Below are 27,250 nucleotides of genomic sequence, written 5' to 3'. Positions count from 1 at the left end.
CCGCTCGACATCCTTCCTGCAAGCCTCCTGAACCTTGGCAAAGTGGGACTTCTTGCCTCCTGACACAGCGTTTGAGATATTCTTCACAAATGTAGACCATCTTGGATAGATGCCATCAGCTAGGTAGTACCCCTTGTTGTAGTGCCGCCCATTGACCTCGAAGTTCACCGGAGGAGAATGACCTTCAACAAGCTTGGCAAAGACAGGGGAGCACTGTATCACGTTGATGTCATTGTGAGTTCCTGGCATACCAAAGAAGGAGTGCCAAATCTAGAGGTCCTGTGTGGCCACCGCCTCAAGCACCACAATGCAACTGCCTTTGGCGCCTTTATACATCCCCTGGCAAGCAAATGGGCAGTTCTTCCATTTCCAATGCATGCAGTCGATGCTTCCAAGCATTCCAGGAAATCCTCTTGATGCATTCTGTGCTAGGATCCGAGCAGTGTCTTCCGCATTGGGTGTTCACAAGTATTGCGGTCCAAACACTGCCACCACTGCCCTGCAGAACTTGTAGAAACACTCAATGGTCGTGGACTCGACCATGCGCCCATAGTCGTCGAGTGAATCACCGGGAGCTCCGTATGCAAGCATCCTCATCGCTATCGTGCACTTCTGGATTGAGGTGAATCCAAGTTTGCTGATGCAATCCTTCTTGCACCTGAAGTAGCTCTCGAACTCCCGGATGGAATTCACAATCCCGAAGAAAAGCTTTTGGCTCATCCGATAACGGCGCCGAAACACTTTGTCGCCGTCAGTGGAGCGTCGACGAAGTAGTCGGAGTAGAGCATGAAGTAGCCTTCGAGACGATGCCGGTTCTTTGCTTTCATTCGCCCTGGCACCGAGCCACCTCGCCGCGGCTTTTCATTGCTCGCCTGCAGGCCGGCGAGGGCGGCGAGGACCATGAGATGTTCCTCTTCTTGAACGTCGGCATCGGCTTCCTCCTCCAGCAGCGCGGCGAGCGCCTCCTCGTCGTCTGAGTCCATTGCCGAGGCAGGCAAATCGCCAAACACCTTGCGGGCGCGGTGGGCGCGCACCCGCCGGGACACTGCCCCTCCGCGGCTGGAACGCCGGAAAAATCGCCCAGACGGTGGTGGAGAGGCTGCGTCGGCGAAACCTCTACTATTTTCCCGGCGGGGAATGGCCTATCTAGCGATGGTGTGCGGTGGGCGGCGCCGGGATCAGTCGGGTGGCGGCCAAGCTCGCGGGGTGTGGGAGGCGAATATGGACGGCAGACTTGACTTTTCACCTGACGGTGTGGGCCAGGCGTGCTTTTCCCTTGCGCCGGAGCCGCCCCCCCAGTGCACCGAGTTCGGCCTGCGATCGCGGGGCCCAAAAACGGGCCGAGCCGGCGGATTTGAGCGTCCTGGGGGCGCGACTAGGGTGTTTTTTTTATGCCGGCGCGATAAGTCGCCTGGGGGCCTGTTGGGGGCGCGGCTGGAGATGCTCTTAGGGTGTGCTTGTATGGGTTAAAGACTTTGTATTAGTTTGTGATTTGAATATATTACAAGAATATGAATATATTACAAGAATATTTTCTGAAAAAAAAATGCATGCATGCTTGTTTCACGGAAGGGAGTTGGGATAGGATTCATTTCCAATCTAGTCGGACGTTAGTCACGTCCAAAAACATTTACTGATAAGCCGCCTTGAATGACTGAAACTGTCCGGACAACGTTTGAGAGGTCAACTAGGCGATCCGCGTTGAAGTTGCCATTAGCCGTCCGTTGTCCAAGTCTCCGCGTCGTCTCCACGACTCCACTTGCTGTAGTTGGTACTGCTGCTACCATCCCATTACCACGCGCCCCTTTCTCTCCCCGCCGAGATCGATACACGGATAGATCTCGCCTCGCCGGCGAAGCGGGAGAGGAGAAGGACGCCATGGGGAACTGCTGCTCTGACGAGATGGGCGCCGGCCGCCACTCCGTTGGCCCCGCCGCCTCCTCCGCCGATGCCGCTTCCGCCGTGGCTGATCGCTTCCTCCGCTCCCGCGGCGCCGGCGCGTCCACGCAGATCGAGGTACGGGGTCTAGGCACTGCTAGTCTGCTACATCTCTTGGTTCGACCTCGTTCGGTGGTGCTCTTGCCTGTGTATGGTGTGGGCTGAAGTGGTTTGTGCTTGGCGGGATCGGAATTCCCATTTGGCATAAGTCAGTTAATCCTACTCCACTAGCGCCCTTTTTTGGTGCCGTGTTCGCATTTTTGTTCTTGGGCGGGGGATTTCTGCAAAAAAAAAAGATGTTATACCATTTGCGTTATGCAATCTACAAGCCTACACTGAATATGCTAGGGTAAATGCGATGAATATGATTTACGACAGACTTGTACTTGCACTCTGCAATTTTCTGATGTTCTAATCGAAGGCTTCACCAGTTTAAACCTACACTGAATGTTGCTATTGTGTTATGTAGGGTTGTCTATAATATACTGCATGGTGTACCTAAGGCCAGTGATAAACTGATAAGTGGGTCCCTACCTTGTTCGTGGGCTCCAGATTGGGATACTTTTAGCCATGGGGCAAAGCAGTAGATACATTTGTTTTAGTCATGTCATGGTATTTGGTATTGAATCCCGAACGTTCTTAAGTGTGTTTTGTGGGGGGTGGAGAAACATGTCTGTTTTTATGTGTTGTTTTGGTTTATTGCTTAATCCATCAATTGTAGCAGCAGAATTTCAATTTCTGAATTGATCGGACCTGTTAACTTTTGCTGTATTATTTAACTTTTGCTCTATGTGACATGTTGAAATAGTTATCTCTCTCCGCATCAAATTTGGGCGATCAAGAATATTTCTTCAAGGTACACTTCTCTTTTGTTGTTCTCGCAATTGTGATGTTGCCCTGTCTGAAATTCTATTGTCATTGGCATCTCAATGTGTTGCTATGACATATCACATGTTGAATATTTGAAATGATTCGCTACTAAGTACCACTTGTATTCCATCTCTGGTTAGTTACATAGTAGGATATTGTATATCCACAACTGCAAATGTGCGCAAGTGCAACAATAAATTTACACTTGCAATTACATCGTACCATTGAAAGGGATGAAACGGTTTATTTGCCACTGCTAGCCTCAGTTTTCAAGAAAATGTTGAATTTATCCTCAAGGTGGAAAATGCTGACTTGTGGTAATAAAAGGACATGCCCAAGTATGACAATTAGCATCTTAAAGAACAGAGCTAGATGTACTTCATGGGTGAAGTGTAAATCCTCAAAATTTTAGCGTAAGTATGTTGATGTAGGGTGGAACCCTAATGGCCGATCTTTCACGAATTGGAGGATTCCTCGAAGAACACGAGGAAGAACGGGGAGAAATCACAAGAGGAACACTCACGAACAAATCCAATCACACATCCACTAGACTAACAAACACATGGATCCACAAGGTACATGAACAATCAAAGGGAAAGATACAAGGTAGAGTTCATCCCAAATCCAAAGGAGATGGGGTCTTGATGATCTAGATAGATCCTTCCCACAAGGGGGTCTTGAATCCCTCGGGATCTTCTCACATGCTCACATGGAGGTCTTGAACTCCATGGGAGTGGTCTCTCTCTCTCTCTCTCTCAAGAAGAGAAGGTAAGGAGCAAAGCTCAACTAAGATGAGCTATCATATTGCTAACCCTAGAAAGGAGGTGGAGGAGGTCTATTTATAGTCTAAGTCACGAAGGGGTAAGTGAGGGGGCGAAATGGGTACATGGGAGCTCAACTAAGATGACCTATCATATTGCTAACCCTAGAAAGGAGGTGGAGGAGGTCTATTTATAGTCTAAGTCACGAAGGGGTAAGTGAGGGGGCGAAATGGGTACATGGGCCTCGGCCCAAGTCACGCACGCAGGCATGGTCCGGATGATCCGAGAGGTGGTCTGGATGATTCGGGCGTCGGGGTCCGGATGATCCGGCTACGTCCGGGCTCGTGCTGTTATCTTCAGGCGCGTAGCCGGATCGTCCGGGCCATGGGCCGGATCATCCAGGCGTCGGCCAGATCGTCCGGGAGGGGATCCAGATGATCCGGGCAAGTGCAGACTTGTCTGTTCTTCGGTCTTCTTCTGTCTTCTCTTCCATGCTTCCCTCGCGGATGGTGTAGTCGTACACATGCGCTTGCACTCCTTCTCATTAATGGTGAAGCTTCGGTAATACCTATGCATGCACACGAGAGGAGTGTCAAGTAGTATACCATCCTCGAAGGGGTCAAGTGAACACATGTAAAGGAGATGATTCACCTTTATGTATGTGAAGTAGAGGTCGCACGTGTCACTTGCCAAACGGAAACTTGACATGGTGATGTCCGTAGGATGCTCCACATCATTCCCTTCCCCTTGGGAAAGATCCGACCTCGGATCAAAAACCAAATCACCATGGGAAAGAGATGACGTTGCCGTGTAGAAGTGGACGATCACCAAGTGGACGTCATCTTGAAGCTCGAAATAGGCACTCTCCAATGTCGCACCGTCTTGGGATTCCTTCAAAAGGAGCAAGGACGACAAACACTTGGAAAAACAAATGTGGTTAGCGTTAGTGCAAAACCAAGCATTCAAGTGGTGATTCACCGAACAAGTGTCGTCATCAAGCATAGCATATGGTGTGACATAGGATTGTGTCATGGCATATAAGCACATAATGTGAGCAAAATCAAGGTCATCATGGAAACAAGCATGTAAACTGAGGTAGCGATGCAAATATGTGCGACAAGAGAATAAGCATCTACCTCAAGTTCATAGCAAGCATGCATAAAACGCTCAACAAATGGTCTATGGTATGCATGTGAATCATTCACAACACCAAAGAAAATGAAGTGTCCAAACACATGGGGCAAGACAATCCAAGCATAATGTGCATATGCTGTAGTGAAGATAGTGTGGCACTCAACGCAATGGAAAGAGAAAGTGTTCATCATGTGTGAGGCAATCAAGTCTAGCATGTGATAATCAATGGGGCATGGCATATGTGAACATATGATAGGAGCAAGTAATCCACAAGTCGGATGCAGCACACAAGGCATATATATCATGAGACATGGAAAGGTGAAAATGATAAGTCGTAGCAAGATCTCTAACATGTGCGCAATCAAGTGGTCCAAGATGACCAAGAAGTCTCATGGTGCAAGCAACACAAGTAGTATGATCCACAATATCCATGCTCAAGAAGGATGTCACCTTGAAAGCGTGTCCTTGTGCGTCCTTCACAATGCCGAAGCACAAGCAAATGCGGTGTAGAAGCAAGTCGTGGTAGAATGTATGAGGCTTGCTCTCAATAGTTCGAATGGTCTAACTCATGTGAAGTAGAAATTGACATGAAGTCCAAGTATCCTACACATGCACAAAACAAAGCAAAGAACATACGCGCATGGTAGATAAACACATCATCCATCATGATGGTTCTTTTCTCTTGCACATAACCATTAGTAGTAAAAGTGCATGCATAATATGATGCAACAATCTTAATGTTCATGGCACTAGGCATATAGTGCAAAGAGAGAAGACAAGCATGCTTCACAAGAAATATGTCAAAATCTCCAAATATATGGTAGATAGCTATGGGGGCTATCTCATTAGCAAGACTAATAGCATTGTTGCACTCAATACATGAAAAATCATCTAGCATGAAAGAGGCAACATATGGAGATATATGACAAGAAGCAATATGAATCATGTGCAAAGCATGACAATAGTCTATCAACCGCATGAATTGAGCAAGTATGAATCATGGGTGATGCACTACACAAAGCAAGCATATCAATCATGTCGTGCAAACTAGTGGAGTGAAGATGCAACACACTAGGGCAAATCATGACAATCATGTCATGTGAGCAAATAGTAGGCATAGGCAATGCACATGACATATAGCAAGCACGGACACAAATCAATATCGAAGTATCATCATAGGCATGGGGTACAAAGCAAACATGGCAATAACAAGCAATATCTCCACCAAGCTTGCAAATACACATACGAGCACTAGAATCATGAATCATGTGAGATGCAAAGCATGGGTAGCCAAAGCATGTCATCCAAATGGAAATGAGCATACATGCAAAGTGAACATGGAAGATGGGCAATATGTAATGGACAATAACCCATAACCATGTGAGGCCATATAGAAGAAATGCACGAAGTTCTTCCGCAATGGAAACGGTGTGAAAAACAATCCATGGGATCCCAAGTCATCGTTGCTCTCAAGAGCTCGTTTCGTCAACTCATGGGATTGCAAGGTTGATGAATATGTGTGATGACCTACACAAAAGAGACACAAACCAAAAAAGTGTGTGCGTGGTGAATGACACATCATCCATCATGATGTGTATGTGCACGTGTGAGTTAGCACAAAATAAGCAATGCTCAAAGAAATTTGAGGCATGGTATAGGAACATGTCATCCATCATGCAAGAATAGTTGTTATGTATAACAAAATGTGGACACAAATAGAGCGTGCAAGTATATGGCACAACAATAGCATTTTTATTCATGGAGAGCATATGGTGCACACAATTATTGAGATCCTGCAATGGATGGGATGGATCAAAATGTCCTAACATGTATGAGGAAACTATGGGGTTCTCATGAGCAATAGCGGAAGCATAACATGGAGAAAATTGACAACATGGCAAACAATGCATTTCCGAAGCTAGGTGGTCATGTCATGGCATACGATTGAAATGATGCAAAGGGAGCATACCAATATCATCGCAAGAGAAACAAATGTCAATAACCATGGGCTTGTCATCTATGCCATATGTGCAAATTGGGTTTATTTTGATGGCATATGCATAGTTACTACGATGAGATTGCAAATATGACATATGGTTGATCTCAAGCATAGCATATGACACGTCAAGCGGATTGTCAAACATGATGTGACCGAGAGAATTATCACAAGAAATCCTATGCAACATGGCATCTCAACTAATAGACTCCACATGGCAATCATCAAACTCATCATAAATGGGTAAATCATGGCATGGGGAAGTCGAACTAGCATGAAGCATGGCAATAGGTGGATCAACATCATGCAAGCAATCAATGTCGAGAATGTCCACTAGTGGGACAAGAGCATCACCTTCACCTATGTTACCTTTCTCATTCCACTCATGTGGTGTAGGTGAAGTGGTAAAGACCAAATCGTGGTCATCATCTTCATCTTGATGGAACCATGTGGAGGTGCATCATAGTCCACCATGGCCATCGTCTTGTCCAAAGGAAGGACGAAGTCGTCGAGGATCGGGGCGTCATTGTATATGGGACCTAGCACCAAATGAGAAGACACAATAGAGGTAGTGGTTAAGTCGTTATAAGTGCAAATGGCCTCACAAGACCTATCAACTATCTCACTCTCTCTATGTGGTGGCTCACTCACTCCCTCAAAATAGGTGCACTCAAAGTCACATATGGTGGAGTCACTCATCTCACCCAAGTGGTGGGGGTTGTGGCTCTCCTCACATGGGAATTGTGGCATCTCATCATATATGGGGCTAGTGGTGAAGTCACTCTCACTCTCAATATGGTGGCACAAGTCTCTCAACTTATCATCATAGGCCGCCATGGTTGAAGGGAAAATCCCGTGCTCAACCATCTTGTCACTGTCGCCATGGATGAAGGCCGAAGATGGAAGCATCATCCTTGCTCGCCACTATGTTGCTGGCTTCCAAAGCATGTTCCATGAGAGGCTCCGTAGTCGTAGTCGTCGCCGCACCGTCTTAAAAAAGAGTTGTGGTAGACTCGGCATCGTCAATGCCACAGAGGGATGGCGGTGAAGTCGAACTTGGGAGCGTCATCTTGGAGCTCGTCGGGGTTGGACATCTTGGTGGTACTATCCTCATGCTCGTTGTCGTGGAGCTTGGTCGCCACGATGTGTGCTTCGGGTGGAGAAGCCTTGGCCTTCATGAGCTCTTGTTGCGCCTTGAGAGCACCAATATAGACGTCGTCGAGAGAATCAAGCTCGTCGTTGTTGTTGTAGACCGACGTAGATGTGCTTTGCCTATCCATCACAAGACTCGAGCAAAAGTGAGTAGGAAATGAGATAAACAATACCAATATACCTTTTCCCAAAGTTGAGGATGTATCCCGTATCACTCAACGTGAAATGACAGAATAGCGGAATTAGTACTGGACTTGTTCACTCGCACCTACGAAGTAAAGCTTATCGAGTGGCTTGGTTAGGACAAGTGGCACAAAATTCAAGCAAGTGTAAGTCAATTAAATCGATAATGTTGAGAAAGATTCACAAAATTGCAATGTAAAGCAAATAGATCAATAGCTATGGTGGCACAAAGGAACACACACACGGATAGATAAGTGGGATCCGTGCAACCAAGGAATGAGCACAAAATGTGTTGCCATGCAAAAAGCTCTGTTGCACGGATACTAGAGTGACAATAGCTCGATTGCTCAAATGGGTTAGATACGCTTGTCCACCAACCTATGTGAGAAACCGTGCCGTCTTCAATCCCAAGTATGCTATGTATGGATGCTCCAAGATGATATACTATGCAAAATGGCTCAATGCTATTTCTATTGCTTACAAGCTCTTTTTATCTCCTCTTTTGTTTAAAAGCTTTTTCCTTTTTTTTTTCTTTTTTTTTGTATGCTTTTTCTACTATGCTTGATGCTCGAGCCAATATATGAGACAAGTATGTAAGATATGCACGGGAGAGACTTAATGGCACAATGATGATAGCAAGATGATTGCACGCTAAAACTAGCTATGCGGCGTAAGCGTATCACTACGGTGCACAATGAGCGTGCCCCGACAATTCTCAACTCGCTAGTCTCGGTGGGAAAGATACGCAATAGGCTCGGGGCTATCAATGCAATGGCAAGGAAATGTACAATGATGTTGCTGGAGTTACCGTCGGTGGTTTCTCGTTTGTAAGCAAGGATGGATGATGATGAAGTGGACAATGTCGATGGAGTCCGTGGAGAAAATGAGTGGCGATGTCGAACCGTTCCTAATTAGCCGAAACACCATAGGAAACGGGAAAACCACAACTCAGAATCTCAAATGTCAAATGGTGGTAGCGGAAAGCGGTGCTGGTGTTGAAGTTGGCAATGCGGAAGTTGAGGTAGTGGTTAATGAAGAAGTAACCGTCCCTAAGTAGCCTAAACACCTTAGGAGACTCAAATCACAACTCAAACAACCACAAATGCAATGGGGATCAAAATGGGTTACGTTGCAGAAGGCTATGGTGGTTTTGCGGATGTTATGGTGGAGGGCCTAGGCAAAGATGCCAAAATGTCAAAATTTTAATGGAGTCAAATGATGGTGGTAGTATTTTCGTGGGATGGGGGATGTCAATAGCTATGAAACGAGCTAAAGAACATCGAAGTCGGACTCCGGATGAATTAGTTATGACCGAAACAATATTTCAGCTGCGTCAGTTTCGGGGTTGCCCGGGCATCCGGGAGTAAGTCCGGATGATCCGGGTTCGTCAACTCGGGTACTGATTTTTGGGTGCGTGGGTTAGCCGGACGTCTAGAAGAGGGTCCAACTGATCCGGGTGATGTTCGCATGATCTGGGAGCACATCCGGATGATCCGGGCAGGTCAAACTGCTCGGGATTTCCTCTCGGGGACGCGATTTGGGCGGAAATTTTTGATTTTGGAGGGTCAAAATTGATGTGAAAAGATTTTCTTTGGAGGGATTTCATGGCGGGGAGGTGGGGAAAGCCTAGATCCACTTGCTAAACAACAAAATCGTGGATCAAACACAACAAAATCTCACAAGAACCAACAAAATGCAAAAAATTTGGTGAGGCTATTTTCTGGTGGGGATTTTTGAAATTGGGCAAGAAAACGAAGGAGAGGACTCCAAATTCGTGATCAACGTGGCTCATGATACCAAGATGATGTAGGGTGGAACCCTAATGGCCGATCTTTCACGAATTGGAGGATTCCTCGAAGAACACGAGGAAGAACGGGGAGAAATCACAAGAGGAACACTCACGAACAAATCCAATCACACATCCACTAGACTAACAAACACATGGATCCACAAGGTACATGAACAATCAAAGGGAAAGATACAAGGTAGAGTTCATCCCAAATCCAAAGGAGATGGGGTCTTGATGATCTAGATAGATCCTTCCCACAAGGGGGTCTTGAATCCCTCGGGATCTTCTCACATGCTCTTATGGAGGTCTTGAACTCCATGGGAGTGGTCTCTCTCTCAAGAAGAGAAGGTAAGGAGCAAAGCTCAACTAAGATGAGTTATCATATTGCTAACCCTAGAAAGGAGGTGGAGGAGGTCTATTTATAGTCTAAGCCACGAGGGGGTAAGTGAGGGGGCGAAATGGGTACACGGGCCTTGGCCCAAGTCATGCACGCAGGCATGGTCTGGATGATCCGAGAGGTAGTTCGGATGATCCAGGCGTCGAGGGTCCGGATGATCCGGATGGGGGTTCGGATGATCTGGCTTCGTCCGGGCTCGTGCTGTTGTCTTCGGGCGTGTAGCCGGATCGTCCGGGCCAGGGGCTGATGATCCGGGCAGGTGCAGACTTGTCTATTGTTCGGTCTTCTTCCGTCTTCTCTTCCATGCTTCCCTCGCGGATGGTGTAGTCGTACACATGCGCTTGCACTCCCTTTCGTTAATGGTGAAGCTCCGGTAATACCTATGCATGCACACGAGAGGAGTGTCAAGTAGTATACCATCCTCGAAGGGGTCAAGTGAACACGTGTAAAGGTGATGATTCACCTTTATGTATGTGAAGTAGAGGTCGCACGTGTCACTTGCCAAACTGACTCTTGACATGGTGATGTCCGTAGGATGCTCCGCATCATATGTCCATCTGTGCCCTGTACAAAAGTAGGAAATAATGGAGGGTTCAACACAACAACTGTGTCTACACATTTTTTTTCATGCATCACATAGATGTACATACTTTTCGCGCAAAATATGCAGCTTCACACATGACACATTATTGCACTATGCATATCTTGGGAATTTTCAATTTTTTTTTGAAATTTTGAGAGCAGTATGGTCAGGAAGGGTTTATTTGATTTGTTGGATTTTTGGAGAATTTTCATAGGATTTCTTCCTACGGGATTTCTTCTTATGTATGCCATTCGTTTCATAGGAATGTGGGTACTAGATTTCTTAGGATTGTGTCCATATTGGGTCAGTTCCCAAGGATTCTTAGTATTAGGTACGACCTTATGGAAAATTCCTAAGAATTAGAGTTAATCTTTTACCTTTTCTAGTCCTTTGATTTGGAATCCTGCAAACAGAATGAGCCGTAAGCCTGGACCATGGTCAAACTTGTTTGCGCAGGTCGAGTGTTCAACATTAACTATTTCACCTGTTTACAGTGTTAACATAGAAATCGCACTGATTATAGTGGCAACTTTACAAGGAAAACCTGGTGATCTAACAACAAATGTATGTAAAACTTAAGGTACAGATTTAGTCAAGCTCGTTCACTTGTCACCAGAATTAAAAAAAAAACTATCCTCCATGTTTTCAGTGTTACCAGAGCAATTACATCACTTCCAAGATCCAATGGTAATTTATACTACCAGCAAACACTAGTGGTATATGTACAATTCCCCTAATAAAATAAGGTGAAATTATTAGACCTTTTACAAACCCATGTGATATTTAGATGATAGAATATAGAGAAGAGTGACATGTTACTTATAAGCAGCCTTTAACAAAGCAACACTGCACTGCTTAGAGATATCACTTAATGCTAGCCCGCTCTTCAAAGAAAATACATAGCCCCCCAAATATCAAGTTCTTTAAGTTTCCTTCATATGCTGCTATAGTTATGTGTCTATACAGATCCCTTTAGGAGGAGCATTGGGCAAAGTTCGCATGTATATTGAAGAATGCTATTGTCATGTGGGGCATCCCGTATAGGCTTAGGGGGAAGCCAGCGAGCCAGGTTAGGGCTGGCAGCCGATCTAATCAGGGATTTGATCCTAGTTAATTAAAGGAAGTAATAATCACTTTTGGAGGGTCCTAGTTGTGTACTTATAGGAATCAGCGGTCACTATTAGGAAAGCATAAAAGAAATTTTACCGTTACCTAACCTCGCTGTTCCCGTGAGGCCGCAATACCTCCAGGTTACGGTATAGTCCTGCGCAACTAGGGCTCTTGCAATTTGATATCAGCCTCCATGTCTGGTCCAGGGGAAAAGGCTGACCCTACCGGATGCCGCTGCACCCTGGGTACAAGACACAACGGTCTCTGACGAAGCCCTGAGAATCAGGGGCAAAGCAGTGATGCCTCCTCCACCTCGGTCCATGGCATGTCGCTTGGGTCATGCTTTTTTTTACACCGCCACCAACCTCTATGGGCTTCGCTATAACCCTTAAGTCAAATGTAGTACCTTAAGTAGTGAACCGGAATGGGTAGCAAACAAAATTGGCATTGATAACCAACTGATCTGGATGCCCTATCTAGTACCTATCTTGTTCTGACTTCTCAGCAATCATTCTCACCATGCACACATGCTAATCTGTTGGAAAACGTCAAGTCTTGTTGTGAACCTTTGACAGTGGGATAACTACTGTGCTGAAGATAGCCAGATGGCATGGCCGCGAGGGATTGGGTAGACGTAGGTTTAGAGAGAATAGCTTGGGAGAATAAATTGATCATTCTTGCTTGCCTCAAACATTGATACATCTCATCCTTGTATGCTCCCTCCTTTCCAAAATAAGTGAAGTTCTAGGTTTGTCCTAAGTCCAACTTGTATAAGTATAGAAAAATGTGCAAGTTAAGGGGCAGGGGAAACAAGTTTGACTTAGGACAAACTTAGAACTTCCATGATTTTGGAACATAGGGAGTAATGGATGCTCAGGCCCTTGACCTTTCATAATACAATTAGACATAGATCTTTCCTTATACAATTGGACTCTTTTCTAATCCTATACTTTCCTAATGGACTCTTAGGGTACTTCTCTCTCATGGACTCCTCCCACGCTGCCATTCTTGCCTTGATACTGTGGACACATGTTCACAATACACCCCTCCAGGACAAGCAGCTTGTCCTCAAGTTGCATGGTGGCGGCCAGGGCTGAAGTCCTTCATAGCCCCGTATTGATGTGATACTTTGACTCCAGCTCCAGATTTTGCTAGAGCTCTTCCCTAATTCTCTCAAGTACAACTTGTATATCTCTAGGTCAACCTGATTTCCAGCTTCTAGAGATACAGATTTCATGTACAACATGCCTGCAATTTCCAGCATAGACTCCTTGGATGTTGATTCTCTTGATGCAAAACAAGGAAACTGCGACCACCATTAAAGGAATTCCTTGATTTTTCTGTTTTGTTTAAGTCCACACAAAAATCTTTCCAGTGGAGAACCTCTGTCCGAGATCCTCTCCTAAGAATATTTGGGATGTCCCTTGTTATGTCACTGGCTTTCAGTTGGCAATAGGATTCTTTCCGCTTCCACATTTGAGGCTAGGCTATCACTTAACCACCATCTTTGCCAATTTTAACGCAAAATCAACACTTTAGGGGCAGGGCTGTAACACACCACACACGAGGTATTTCCAGCCAGCTGCCTCAGTCCTACCACTGAAGAGGATTTTGCTGATGATGTTACGCGTGGTTGTGCACCTGGTTGCTCTGTTGTCGCTCCTCTATCTGCATCTGAAGCTGTTGCATCTGGATGTCTCGTAGTAACTGTCGCCGCTGCTTCTTCGTGCGCCTCTGACGCTTTTTGTCGAATCACTGTTGCTGCGTCAACTTCCGGCTGCACGAACGATGTTGCTACCATGCTCACTATGCTTGCTGCTGAAGCCATTGCTATCCATCTCTTTTCTGTATCAGTCTCAAGTATGCGAATCTTGAATTCGTCAAAAGTAGATCAGATGGAGGCCTTGAACTGTTCCATGAAAGAGTTGGCACCAGGGGTCTGTTTGGATTTGAGCCAACACCTGCCCAGCCGAATAATTGGCGTTGACTTCCAGCTGTCCGTCTGTTTGGATGGGAGCCAATTTTCTGGCTTGCCCAGGCTATGTCGGTGGCTGCAGCTCAATTTCGCGCCAATTTGTTGGCGAGAAGCTGGCGGCGAAAACGTCTGCCAATAAATTGGCGTAGCTAGCAGAGGCCGAATCCAAACAGCCCCTAGAAGCCATGGTGGTCGGCTTGATACCAAATGTTGTGAACCTTGATTCACAAAGGGATAACTACTGGGCTGAAGATACCCAGCTGGCATGGCTGCGAGGGATTGGGTAGACATAGGTTTAGAGGACAGAATAACTTGGGAGAATAGATTGATTGTTCTTGCTTGCCTCCAATGTGAATGCATATGTCATCCTTATATATGCTGAGGCCCTTGACCTCTCCTAATACAACTAGACTTAGATATTTCCTTATACAATTGGACTCTTTCTTAATCCTATACTTTACTAGCGGACTCTTAGGATACTTCTCTCTCATGGACTCCTCCCATGCTGCCACTCTTGCCTTGATACTGTGGACCCATGTCCAGAACAAATCTATTCTATCATATTATCTCATCCAACTTTGTGTTACACTTCTCAATCTCCCTCTCTCTTTCGCAGAGCAATCCCATAGTCGTTGTGTATTCGAGCAATGACGGAGCACTTGAAGAAATTGGGCGCACTGAAGTTATTGTAAATTCATCGAGCCCGTCATGGAATGCAAAGATCATTTTGCAATACCAGTTTGAAGTTCTTCAGCCATTGGTGTAAGATTCTAGTGTTCACTAAATCACTTCAATTCTCCCTTGTTTCTATCTTAGACTACAAGTGTTAAGAATGAATTTTACATCTTGTCGATCCTCGGTTATAACAGATATATTTCCTCACAGGTTTCATATTTATGATATTGATCCGCAGTTTCATGAAGTTGGTGAAAAGGTAATTATGTTTTGTCATTGTTTTCATTTTTCTTCTCAAAATACTCGTACCGATGATTTTCTGCTAGAGAAAGCCTTCGATGTGAAAGTCCACATTTCATGACAACTTTACTTTTTTGCACTGTCCCAAATTGGATTATGTAGCTGTAGGTTTAGTTAATTTTTATTTATAATGGTGTAAATTATACAAAAAGAAATATTTGATTGTTCCGTGGTTTTTAGTCTGTTGGTTACTGAAGTTCTCTAGAAACCACAGAGTATCTTAAAATTGTGATTCTGCGTAGATTTCCCAAAGTAGAAGAAAGATATCTGTACTATGTTCTTATAACTGTCAGTTCATTTTATTTGTTTCTTCACTTTATTCCTTTTTTTCTACCATTTCTTTTTGCTGATATGAACAACCCTAATCTACATTCCATTGCACACACTAGTTTCGGCAAGGATACTGGCAAATATGATATCTTGGAAAGTCTTCTCTCATTCCTCCTTTCATCTGTCATTACAATTCTAATGTTAGCCTGCCCTGAAATGCAGATGCTTAAACTGGAGGAGCAACAGTTTCTTGGAGAAGCCATCTGTAATTTATCCGACGTATGTTTACTATGGTTAAATCATTGCTGCTTTTCGTGGCTATTGTTTCTTTCCTTGACTAAATACTTAAGTGCACAAAACATACTTGTGTTGAGGAAAGAGTAACTATTTTGGACCTTCTGCAATGAATACGTCAAACTGTGCTGTAAAACTTAAAATAAGTGGTGAAGGGAGGAAAGGACAAAGTAAGAAATCCTGCTTGTATTAACCTGGTGGCCAAGTTTATCTTATCATCTGGATTTTCAGCTCTAGAACTGGTTGGTAGTTCCAGTTCCACGACATATTATCCTAGGTTCATCATAAACATACTGTTTTGTGGTTGCAAAGTAGTGTGGCCAGCACTTGCATATTTTGTTTCTTGAGATCAAAGTTGATTTTGTAGGTTATCACCAAACAGAATAGATTGTTCACCCTAAAGCTTGGTGTTTCTGAGCACAACTTACCAAATCCTAGTAAATTTGGTGAGTTAACTGTTCAGGCCGAAGAAAGTGCTGGTTCAAAAGCATTAATGGAAATGGTATTCCACTGTTCAGATCTTGAAATCAAGGATCTTCTTTCAAAAAGTGTAAGCTTATGTTTTCATCTTTTGCTGGGTACTTGTTTTACTGTTGTTGCACTTGCAATTTGGTGAATGGCTATCTATGCTTCGCATGTGGATTGTTGGTTGCAGAAGAAAATAGTTTTTCACTTTTCTAATCATGCTTATTACAGGATCCTTTCTTGCTAATATCCAGAATGTCAGAGAACGGAACACCTGTTCCAATTTGCAAGACAGAAGTAAGGAAGAATGATCTCAATCCTAAGTGGAAGCCAGTGATTATGAATCTCCAACAGGTCGGAAGTAAGGCATGAGATCTTTCCACTTCCATTTTCTTTTGTACTTTCTGTTTAGGGTGCAATCAGAGCTTATATATACGAACTTTCGTGCCCCTCGAGTCAGCATTACATATATGTTTATTTGAAGTTTTGAACCACTAGCTGGTGCTGTTAGTTCTCTGCAAGCGCATGGGCAGTGACAATGACCGGCTTGACAAGTTCAGGAAACTCAGAAAATTCAGAAGATTCAAAACTCACTTAGATTAGCTACAGGAGTTCTTGCCGGCATGCGAACAGCGGCGGCTTAGGGGGAAACCCTAGCAAAATAACATGCCCTTACCACCCTAAATCTAGGCTTATGTAGTCGGAAGGTCGCATGTGAAAAGTAAAGCAACAAAAGGTAAAAGAAGACGGTAGAAGGGCGCAGAGCTTGACAACGACGAGTAGCCCAAAACTGTAATTTAAATGGAGTTGTCCAATGTGGAATCGATGGCTGAGCTTCACTGGAGCATGCATGAAGCGGTAAGTTAGGTAGCCAGCCTTAGATCTTCATCAGCCGGCCCCCTTTGAAAGATAACGCTTCGACAGGCATCACAGGCGGCTGCTCTAAAATGAATAAAGAAAAAATCCACTTTCTTTGTTGCCTAATGGCTTTTGTATGTGTCTAATCCCTCTGTATTTCTTTTCTCGTGGCTGTATTATGTTTCAGGAGAATCCCCTCATGATAGAATGCTTCAACTTCAGTAGCAATGGCAAACATGACCTAGTTGGGTAATTGTCCCCTTTTGTAACTCAACATGCTACCTGCACTCGCTTTTGTTGTTTATTACTCCCTCTGTCCCAAAATATAAGAACGTTTTTGACACTATGCTAGTGTAAAAACCATTCTTATATTTTGGGACGGAGGGAGTAGTTGTTAGCATGTAATGGTGCCTTATAGCCTATGCCATTAATTCTCAAATTCATGTTCTTTTCTGATTAGATACCCTTTGTAATTTGACAGCAAGATAGTAAAATCAGTCGCCGAATTGGAAAACATGTACCATAGTGGGAATGGTGAAAATTTCTTTGTTCCTGCCAGCAATGCACATGATTGTCATAGTAAGGAGGTAATATTTTTCTTCTTCTGTAGAACCTCTGCAACTGTTATACTGTATTAACCGAATTTTATTCTGACATGCAGGTATTGAAGAGCCAGGTATATGTGGAGAAATATCTTGAGAATAGTAGACATACTTTTATCGATTATATTTCTGCTGGGTGTCAATTGAATTTGATGGTAGCCATCGACTACACAGGTATGCACGGATGTGCTACTGCAAGCTGGCCTTGCTCAATTCTCATTCACTAGTTTGTAACAGCACGTTTCCTATTTTTTACTGTCAATGTTTATGCTTTATAGCTTCAAATGGAAACCCTCGGCTTCCAGATTCCTTGCATTATATTGACCCCTCCGGACGGCCAAATGCATATCAAAGAGTGGGCAACTGATTTATCATTCTAGTTTTGTATTCTGGTGAACCTTTGAGCACAGATTGATATTAGGTTCTTCCATTGCTGTTTTTGTGGCAGGTAATACTGGAGATTGGAGATATACTACAGTACTATGACCCAGCTAAGCGTATCCCCTCTTGGGGCTATGGAGCAAGACCTATTGACGGTCCTGTTTCACACTGTTTCAACTTAAATGGCAGCACTTATCAGCCTGAGGTATTTTACATTATTTCCAACATTTGAATGGAGTATCGTCTTCAGATGAAGAATTTGTGTGCTTTCTCTGGAAAGCTAATTGAGAATCCGCTTTTTCACCCATCTTAGTTAAGTTTAGTAAACTTGTTTGTATTTGCAAAATGAATGAACCCTTGTGCCGCATTCTCCTCTCTTTTTTGGGTGGCTTCTTAAGGTTTAAGCTTCCATTTATTCATAGCCTACCCATATAATCTTCCTCAGGTTGAGGGAATACAGGGAATTATGTCAGCTTATATCAGTGCGCTACGCAATGTGTCATTGGCTGGTCCTACACTCTTTGGTCCTCTACTTAGCACCGCTACAGCAATAGCAAGCCAATCCCTTACAAGCAACCAACAGAAATACTTTATTCTGTTAATAGTGACGGTATGTAATACCTCTAGGCCCATCTTTAAAAACTGCACCATGTTTTTCGTTCTTACCCGTTAATCTTTTGTCCAGGATGGTGTAGTGACTGATTTTCAGGAGACTATTGATGCAATCATAAAGGCATCCGATTTTCCTTTGTCCATCATTGTTGTTGGAGTTGGTGGGGCTGACTTCAAGGAAATGGAGGTAATGGGGCTGGACAAGTTTTCCCAGTTTTATTTGTGTAAAGTCATTTGTATATTTCCTTTTAGACATAAAAGTGGAATGCTAAAGTAACAGTTCTGTACCAATTAGAAGGGTCTACTAATGACATAACCCTAATCACTGAAAAGTGGATAAAATCAGACGACAATATTCCTTCACTGTGCAGTTTCTGGATCCAAATAAAGGGGGAAGATTGGAAAGCTCAACGGGGAGAGTTGCATCAAGGGATGTGATACAGTTCGCCCCAATGAAAGATGTGCATGGTATGTGTTTTAGTAATGCTGTGTTCGATGTAATTTTGGCATTAGAGGACAAATCATTCTGTTTTCATGTATCTTGCCATCTGTATAATATTTGTTCGCTGTCTCCTGCATATGATTTTGCTTTCCTGACCTTCACTTAGAAAGTAAAGGAATGTGATAATCCATCGTATTTCCAGGTACCGGGATATCCATAGTTCAGTCACTTCTTGCTGAAGTACCTGGGCAGTTCATGACTTACATGAGAACTAGAGAAATTCAAGCAATTAGTTAATACAAGATTACATCTGGCGGCAAGTCTTTAGAAGATATCCTTCTAACGTTCTTTGTTACTACTATGATTTAGCGATTCAGCCACATCATTGTGCAAAATTTAAGCCTTGGCTGTGAAAAGAAGGAACAAGATGGATTCTGAAGATGTTGAAGACAAAAGAGATCGATCTCATGTGATTATAGCCTGGATCAAATATCAATGGCATATTCTCCATGCTGGTTGCTGCTTATCTGGAGATCCTAGCCTGGATCAAATATCATTTTTCATACTCTCCATGCTATTTTGTTGCTTGCCAAGTCTACCATGCCCATGCGGGTTCAGGGTGGTTTGTGTCGAGGCAAGAACTGCAAGGTACTGCAGCTTGAAGATTGTTGTTTCAGAAGACCCATCTAAAATTCTGATTTGTGTATGATCTGCATACAGGCTCAAACAAGATGTTCAATGTTTAGTTCCCGTTTTTGTTCTGGTTATGAGTTGAGATTCTACAAGCTCCGTTTGGTCCTGTTTGTATTGTAATATACTGTGTTAATATAGTTTGTGCCGTTTATTACCCTTGTGGACTTCAGCATTTCCTCATGTGTGTTCTAGTACTTGGCTGGAGTGTTGCTTGACAATAAATGAGGTCACTATGATATCAAGCTATGATACTATGCACCGTGGAGGTTGTAAGCATTGGTGATAGAGGCGGATGTTTTGATGAGAGGTAGCTATCGTTTTCGGTGAAAGTTGGCTTTGACGATCCGACAACGAACATGTGAAGACGTGCCTTAGTAATCGCTAAACCAACTTTGAGAGGTTATTGACCATGTCGCAGCATGATCAACGAGATCACAAGGGTCTATTTCCTGCACGCAAATGAAAAACAAGTAAGAAACTGATATTGCAATTTGAATATTGCGAATTTAAGAGAAAAGCTTTACTAATCAAGTGGGGTCGTTGAACACAAATGAAGGACGTGAGTTGCAGCTATGACGAATTTAATCTAAACAAAACCCAATTCTAAAATGACGCCCTATATAGGGAGACATGGGAATTTCATCCATCCTTGGCAAGATGGGGACTAAATTCTATCCTAAGTCGTTTTCCCCTATTAATACAGACTCTAAAAACATGCTACTAAGTGTATTTCAAAATTACATGGGCCTGGTGATGAGGACATCAATATCATTGTTACACCCACAGCCCCTGCTGCTATACATACTGGACCAATTACTAGAGCTCGCGCACGCCAATTAAATTATCAGGTACTTTTGTTTCTTAGTAATGATTCTAATGTTCATGAGAATATGATGCTGCCTAAATTGGATACATTTGTCTTGCTTACAAATGAAGGCCCTAGCTTGGACAAGAGGGATGAACATTGGAGCAAGATTAAGCATGGAGATGATGGCATGTGCAAGGGGAACAAGAACGGAGTTACAAGTGATGATTTCAGGACTTTGAAGCCACCATAATGAGTGCATGAAGCCTTGGACGAAATATACAAGTTGCCACTTCATAAATATCATCCAGAGGCTATTATAGGTGCTGGGTCACCTTATTTTTGGGCCAGGCCCATGTAATTTCAAAATAGTCAAGTATAGGCTGTTTTTAGAGTCCGTATGTGTGGGGAAACAAGAGTTAGGGTTGGTTTCGGACCCCTCCTTCAAGGGCCACGAAATTCCCCCCTCTTCCTCCATATATACAACCCTTAGGGCATCGTTTAGACTTTGGGTTTTGTTTAGATTAAAAGTTCGCCATAGCTGCAACTTCGCGTACTTCGTTTGTGTTCAACGACCAGACCAAGACGTCACAGAACCCCACCTTGATTAATAAAGCTTTCCTCTTATATTCGCAATATCTTGATTGCAAATCTTAGTTTCTTGCTTGTTCTTCGTTTGCTTGCAGGAAATAGACCCTCGTGGTCAGGTTGATCATGCTCCGGTGTGGTCAATAACCTCTCGGAGTTGGTTTAGCGGTTGCTAAGTCGCGACATCCTTGCACGTTCGTAGCCGGATCGTCAAAGTCTACTCCATTAAAAACGATAGCCACCATCTCATCGAAAGACGGAACACCTTTGCCTCTATCACCTGGCCCAAAAATAAAGTGACGCAACACCTATATTAAACTATGGACGTAATTTATGAAAGGTCATCTTGTATATTTCGTCCACGTACTTGTATGTCATCATTGTGGCTCAAAAGTGCTGAAAACTCCACGAGAAACTCTATTCTTGTTCCCCTTGCGCGCGCCATCATCTCCATGCTTGATCATGCTCCAATGTTCATCCTTCTTGTCCATGATGGCCCTTCATTTGCAAGCAAAACAAACATTCAATTTAGGCAGCATCATATTCTCATGAACATTAGAATCGTTACCAAGATACAAAAGTACCTAGTAATTTAATTGGCATGCACGAGCTCTAGTAATTGGTCCAGTATGTGTAGCAGCAGGGATTGTGGGTGTAACTGTATTAGTGATGTCCTCATCATCCTCTCCTTGAATTGAAGTCGTCCTCGAGGAAACTCATATTCCTTACCTACATAAGACTTCAAATCTACAGTGTTAAAAGTGGGACTAACCCCAAAATTTGCAGGCAGCTCAAGTTTATACGCATTATCATTTATTTTCTCTAACGCCTTAAAAGGATCATCAAAACGTGGCATTAGTTTAGATTTGCGCAAATCAGGAAACCTATTTTTGCATAAATGTAACAAAACAAGATCTCCTGGTTCAAACACAATATGTCTTCTACCCTTATCGCCAGCAAGTTTGAATTTAGCATTCATGCTCTCAATGTTTTCCTTAGTTAACTCATGATTTTTTAAGATCAATTCAACACGTTGTTTAGCATCAAAATTAACCTTCTTGAAGATGGAAGAGCCAAGAAATCAATGGATGCACGAGGTAGGAAACCATACACAATTTTAAAAGGCACATTAATGCAGCAACCGATTATAAGAAAATTCAATACGAGGCAAGTATTCTTCCCAAATTTTCACGTTATTCTCCAAAACAGCCCTAAGCATAGTAGACAGTGTTCTATTGACTACTTCAGTTTGACCATCAGTTTGGGGCTGACATGTAGTACTAAAGAGCAGTTTAGTCGCCAACTTATCCCATAAACATCTCCAGACGTGGCTAAGTAATTTATTATCATGATCTGAAATAATTGTATTAGGCACACCATGCAAGCGAATAATTTCATGAAAGAACGAATCAACAACATTAGCAGCAACATCACTTTTATGACATGGTATAAAGTATGTCATTTTCAAAAATCTATCCACGACAACAAATATGTTATCCCCCCCCTTCTTTGTTCGAGGTAAACCTAAAACAAAATCCATAGATATGTCCTTCCATGGAACACTAGGTACGGGCAACGACATATATAAACTATGAGGATTGAGTTGTGACTTAGCTTTTTGACATCTAGTCCAACGAGCAACAAAACGCCCAACATCCTATCTCATCTTTGGCCAAAAGAAATGTGTAGCAAGTACGTCCTCCGTCTTCTTCACGCCAAAGTGTCCCATTAATCCTCCTTCATGCGCCTCCTGCAAAAACAGACGAACGGAGCTAGCTGGAATGCATAGCTTGTTAGCACGTAACACAAATCCATCACTAATGACCAACTTGTTCCATGTTCTTCCTTCTTTACAGTTCTGCATCACATCTTTAAATCCAACATCATACACATATTGGTCTTTAATGGTCTCCATACCAAATATTTTAATGTCAAGTTGTGAAAGCACAGTATAACGACAAGACAAAGCATCGACAATAACATTTTCTTTCGCCCTTTTGTGTTTAATGACATAAGGGAAAGTCTCAATGAATTTAACCCATTTAGCATGTCTACTGTTCAGTTTTGCTTGACTTTTAGTGTGTTTCCAAGATTCATGATCAGAATGTTTAACAAATTCTTTGGGCCATAAATAATGTTGCCATGTTTCCAAAGTCCGAACAAGAGCATATAATTCCTTATCATAAGTAGAATAATTTAGACTAGGCCCATCAATTTTTCAGAAAAGTATGCAACATGTTAACCATCTTGTAATAACATACCTCGTAATCCAATTCCACGAGCATCACATTCAAGCTCAAAAGTCTTACTAAAATCAGGAAGTTGGAGTAAAGGAGCATGTGTTAACTTATCTTTCAATACCATGAAGGTTCCTTCCTCTGTCGTACCCCAAACAAAAGACACACCCTTCTTTGTAAGCTCATTGAGAGCTGCAGCAATGGTACCGAAATCTCTCACAAAACGCCTATAGAAACCAGCTAGGCCAAGAAAACTCCTCACTTGTGTGACCATTTTGGGCTGCGGCCGACTCTCAATCGCTTCATTCTTGGCTTTATCAACTTCAATTCCCTGTGGAGTAACAACATAGCCAGAAAAACATACTCAGACGGTGCAAAAGGTGCACTTCCCAAGGTTACCAAACAAATGTGCATCACATAAAGCAATAAAAATAGCACACAGATGTTCCAAATATTCCTCCAAAGATCTGCTATAAATATATCATCAAAATAGACTATCACATATCGTCCAATGAAAGCACGTAAAACTTCGTTCATTAATCTCATGAATGTGCTAGGTGCATTAGTTAACCCAAAAGGCATGACTAACCACTCATATAAGCCAAACTTAGTTTAAATGCTGTTTTCCATCCATCTGCCAATTTCATACGAATTTGATGGTATCCACTACGCAAATCAACTTTGGAGAATACGGTAGAGCCACCTAATTCATCAAGCATATCATCTAGACTAGGAATAGGATGACGATAGGGAATAGTAATATTATTAATGGATCTACAATCAACACACATACGTGTATATAACCTTTTTCAGCACTATAATAATAGGAACAACACAAGGACTAAGGGATTCGCGTATATAACCTTTGTCGAGCAACTCCTGGACTTGAAATCTCCTTCGTCTCCTTTGGATTGGTACGATATGGCAAGCGGTTGGGCAACGAAGCACCAGGAATTAAGTCAATCTAATGCTCAATTCCTCGAATATGTGGTAATCCCGGTGGCACGTCTTGTGGAAATACGTTAGCAAACTCCTGCAAAATTTTAGTGATAACAGGTGGGAAAGAGGGAGGCACGTCCTCGAATGAAAATAATGCCTCTTTGCACACAAAAGCACAGCAAACAAATTTGCTAAAATCTAGATCATCAATATCGGATTTGGTGGCTGTAAACATCCAATTTTCAATTTAATTTCGGAGGCAACACTAGATGATGGTTTGTTATGCTTATTGTGTTGCTCAAATTCTTTTGCCATGATACGATTTTCACTCTTATTTTGCTCCTGTTTTGCTTTACTAGCTCTAGTAAGATCATCTTTCAAAATGTGTTCAGGAGACATATGAAGCAAAATAATATGTTCATCCTTATGAACAAGAGTATACTTATTTTTTCTACCACGGTGGACAATTTTTTATCGAATTTCCATGGTCTACCAAGTAATAGGGAGCATGCTTGCATGAGTACCACATCACAACCAACATAATCAACATATGTACTCGATACTAAAATGCATACGAACAGTACGTGTTACGTTAACCTTACCGCTGTTGTTGAACCATTGTATGTAGTAAGGATGAGGATGTGGTCTGGTGGTGAGAGACAAGTTCTCCACCATCTCCATGCTAGCCAAGTTATTGCAACTCCCTCCATCGATGATGACGCGAACAAAATGTTCCTTCACAACTCCCTTTGTATGGAACAAATTGCGCCTATGATTTTTCTCAACTTGTGCTACCTGCACACTCAAAACACGTTGAGCAACTAAACTTTCATACCTGCCAGCGTCTTCAGCAGCCATGTATTGCATCTCTTATTCAGAATCATCTCCACCATGTTCTTCACTTGCAATAAGAGCCAAAGTCTCCTCATCATAGTCATTAGCGGACTCATACCCACCATCCTCAGTAATGACCATCACACGCTTGGATGGGCATTGGCTCGCATAATGACCTCCACCCTTGCAACGAGGATATATAGCATCATGTGTTTGCCTTGTTGATGCCATGGATGAAGATTAGTTGTGTGCGGGACCCGAAGGTGTGCTCTTGCCGGGGGGTGGTCCTGGTGCCTGATTTCTTGTATCTCAGTTGGAGTTGGCGGCTGAAGTAGGCAGTCCCGTAGCAGAACGTGTGGAAGTAGATGATGTACGTGGTTCCATAATGAAGAACGACCTGTAGAAAAATTAGTTCATGCCAATGCCCGTCGATCTTGCACTTCACATTCGTCTTTCCAAGCAAGATGGAATAAACGACTGATATTGTTATAATCCTTATACTCTAAGATGGTTTGAATTTCTCTATTTAACCCACCCATGAAACGTGCAAGCATAGATTCATTGTCCTCAACAATACCACATCTAATCATGCAAGTTTTAATTCTAATAATATTAAAGCATTTCCTTATCTTGAACGCTGCAATTTTTGAAGTAATTCACATTGATAATATGGTGGAACCAAATGAGTACGCATAGCAGTTTTCAAAGTAGCCCAAGTAGTCGGGATATTATCATGATATATTCTACAATGTCCAGACCACCAATCAGAAGCAAAACTAGTGAATTCACAAACAAAAGTAGCAACATGTCTATCCTCAGGATATTGTAAGCATGTAAAACGTTGTTCAGTTGCTAAATCCCAAGTAAGATATACATTGGGAATATATCTACCCTCAAATGGCGGAATATTCAATTTCAGTTTAGGGACATGGTCATTATCTCATACCTAAGGGGGTGGTGCAGCGCCACCGTTGTGATTGTATGCATGTGGATGACCTGGTGCTAGTGCTGGTGGTTGTACGTAGTTCTGATTTTGAGGAACCCCATCCTCGTAATCACCATCATAGTCTTCATACTGATTGACAGTAGTAGAAGGAGCCACAGAAGCATCAATAGTAGCAAAGACACTGGAGTGCTAGCCTTGCTCGATAGGCACACGCTGTGCTTGTCCCACGTGATTTGGAAGTTGTTGTTGTTGTTGTTGTTGTTGTTGTTGTTGTTGTTGTTGTTGCTGCTGTTGTTGTTGCTGCTGTTGTTGTTGCTGTTGTTGTTGTTGCTGTTGTTGCTGTTGTTGTTGTTGCTGTTGTTGTTGTTGTTGCTGTTGTTGTTGTTGTTGTTGTTGTTGTTGTTGTTGTTGTTGTTGTTGTTGTTGTTGTTGTTGTTGTTGTTGTTGTTGTTGTTGTTGTTGTTGTTGTTGTTGTTGTTGTTGTTGTTGTTGTTGTTGTTGTTGTTGTTGTTGTTGTTGTTGTTGTTGTTGTTGTTGTTGTTGTTGTTGTTGTTGTTGTTGTTGTTGTTGTTGTTGTTGTTGTTGTTGTTGTTGTTGTTGTCCCACATGACAGGTGAAGCCGGTGGTGGTGGTATACGTGCGAGTACTTCATTAAACTTGGCCTCCATCTTGGTGTCGAACGTCTTCTCCAAGCCATCTAGCTTCTCCATGGCCTCTCCAAATCTGTCCAACATGTCTTGCACCTGTTCACCCATCATTTGCTGAAATTTATCATGTAGTTCCTTGTTCTTCATGCTCTCCCAGTCTAGCTCGCCGGCGTGTGATCCTACCATGGTTAGCAACAATAGAAACACATAAAAATATGTTCTTATTGGCTACTAATAGGTTGTGGTGTGGTGGAAAGTCACAAATCTGTCAAGCTAATCACAAATTCTTATCCATTCTTACCAAGCAGCAAGCGGTAATCGGCAACCGTTGTAGTCAAAACTCCTCAAAGCTTTGATAAAGAGATTGTCACGTGGTGTCAAACGCATGATGTAGATGATATGTGGAGTTGGGAAGGCTTAATATATGGTAGCAAAAAGGAAGCACACTCTGAATCTCTTTTTCCGCTCTATTTTTCAACTTTTTTTTCACTTCCCCCTCTTTTTTAGCTCAACAACATTTTTTCTGAAATAGAGTACAAATGGTCTAAAAACTGCCTAGCCAAAATTTTCCAGGATTAGTTTTTTTTTTGAGTTTGGAACTATTTCTCTTCTGCGGGTGACACAAAAGTTGGGGAGTATGACTTGATCACGGCACATAGTATTGTGTGATTTGTAAATCAAACAAAGATGCGAATAATTAACTCGGACTAGTATTGGTGGTGGAGATGTATTCTGCTGGAGCTCGATTGGTGGCAGATATATGTAGCGGCGGTG

The 27,250-nt window shown here is 42.9% G+C and overlaps 1 protein-coding gene across 2 annotated transcripts; it reads left to right on the top strand.

The window, feature by feature from the left end:
• The first annotated feature begins 1,623 nt into the window (after positions 1-1,623).
• On the top strand, positions 1,624-19,634 carry LOC109766688 (protein BONZAI 1). 2 transcript variants are annotated; one of them, XM_020325468.4, is made up of 16 exons: positions 1,624-2,016; positions 2,747-2,794; positions 14,505-14,650; positions 14,774-14,822; positions 15,356-15,412; positions 15,795-15,977; positions 16,124-16,258; positions 16,938-16,999; positions 17,232-17,337; positions 17,412-17,526; positions 17,631-17,707; positions 17,801-17,938; positions 18,179-18,343; positions 18,419-18,532; positions 18,717-18,813; positions 18,990-19,634. In XM_020325468.4, the coding sequence occupies exons 1-16, from the start codon at positions 1,651-1,653 to the stop codon at positions 19,082-19,084; spliced, it is 1,953 nt and encodes a 650-aa protein (XP_020181057.2). In that variant the 5' UTR covers positions 1,624-1,650; the 3' UTR covers positions 19,085-19,634. The 2 variants fall into 2 exon arrangements, with proteins under 2 accessions (XP_020181057.2, XP_020181058.1); XM_020325469.4 differs by having other exon boundaries at positions 1,662-2,016; positions 16,124-16,246.
• Positions 19,635-27,250: the final 7,616 nt, after the last annotated feature.

Source organism: Aegilops tauschii, chromosome 6, assembly GCF_002575655.3.
Source record: "Aegilops tauschii subsp. strangulata cultivar AL8/78 chromosome 6, Aet v6.0, whole genome shotgun sequence".
NCBI classification, from domain to species: Eukaryota; Viridiplantae; Streptophyta; class Magnoliopsida; order Poales; family Poaceae; genus Aegilops; species Aegilops tauschii.
Note: the sequence above shows the minus strand (reverse complement) of the source record. Positions and strands in the feature narration are given on the sequence as shown.

What these genes read in the sequence shown, in the direction of transcription:
- LOC109766688 (XM_020325468.4), top strand. Translation starts at nt 1,651, where the DNA reads ATGACTGAAACTGTCCGGACAACGTTTGAGAGGTCAACTAGGCGATCC. An exon ending in GCAGCACTTATCAGCCTGAG is followed by an intron (nt 17,939 to 18,178) that starts GTATTTTACATT and finishes AATCTTCCTCAG; the next exon opens with GTTGAGGGAATACAGGGAAT. An exon ending in CCCAATGAAAGATGTGCATG is followed by an intron (nt 18,814 to 18,989) that starts GTATGTGTTTTA and finishes TCGTATTTCCAG; the next exon opens with GTACCGGGATATCCATAGTT.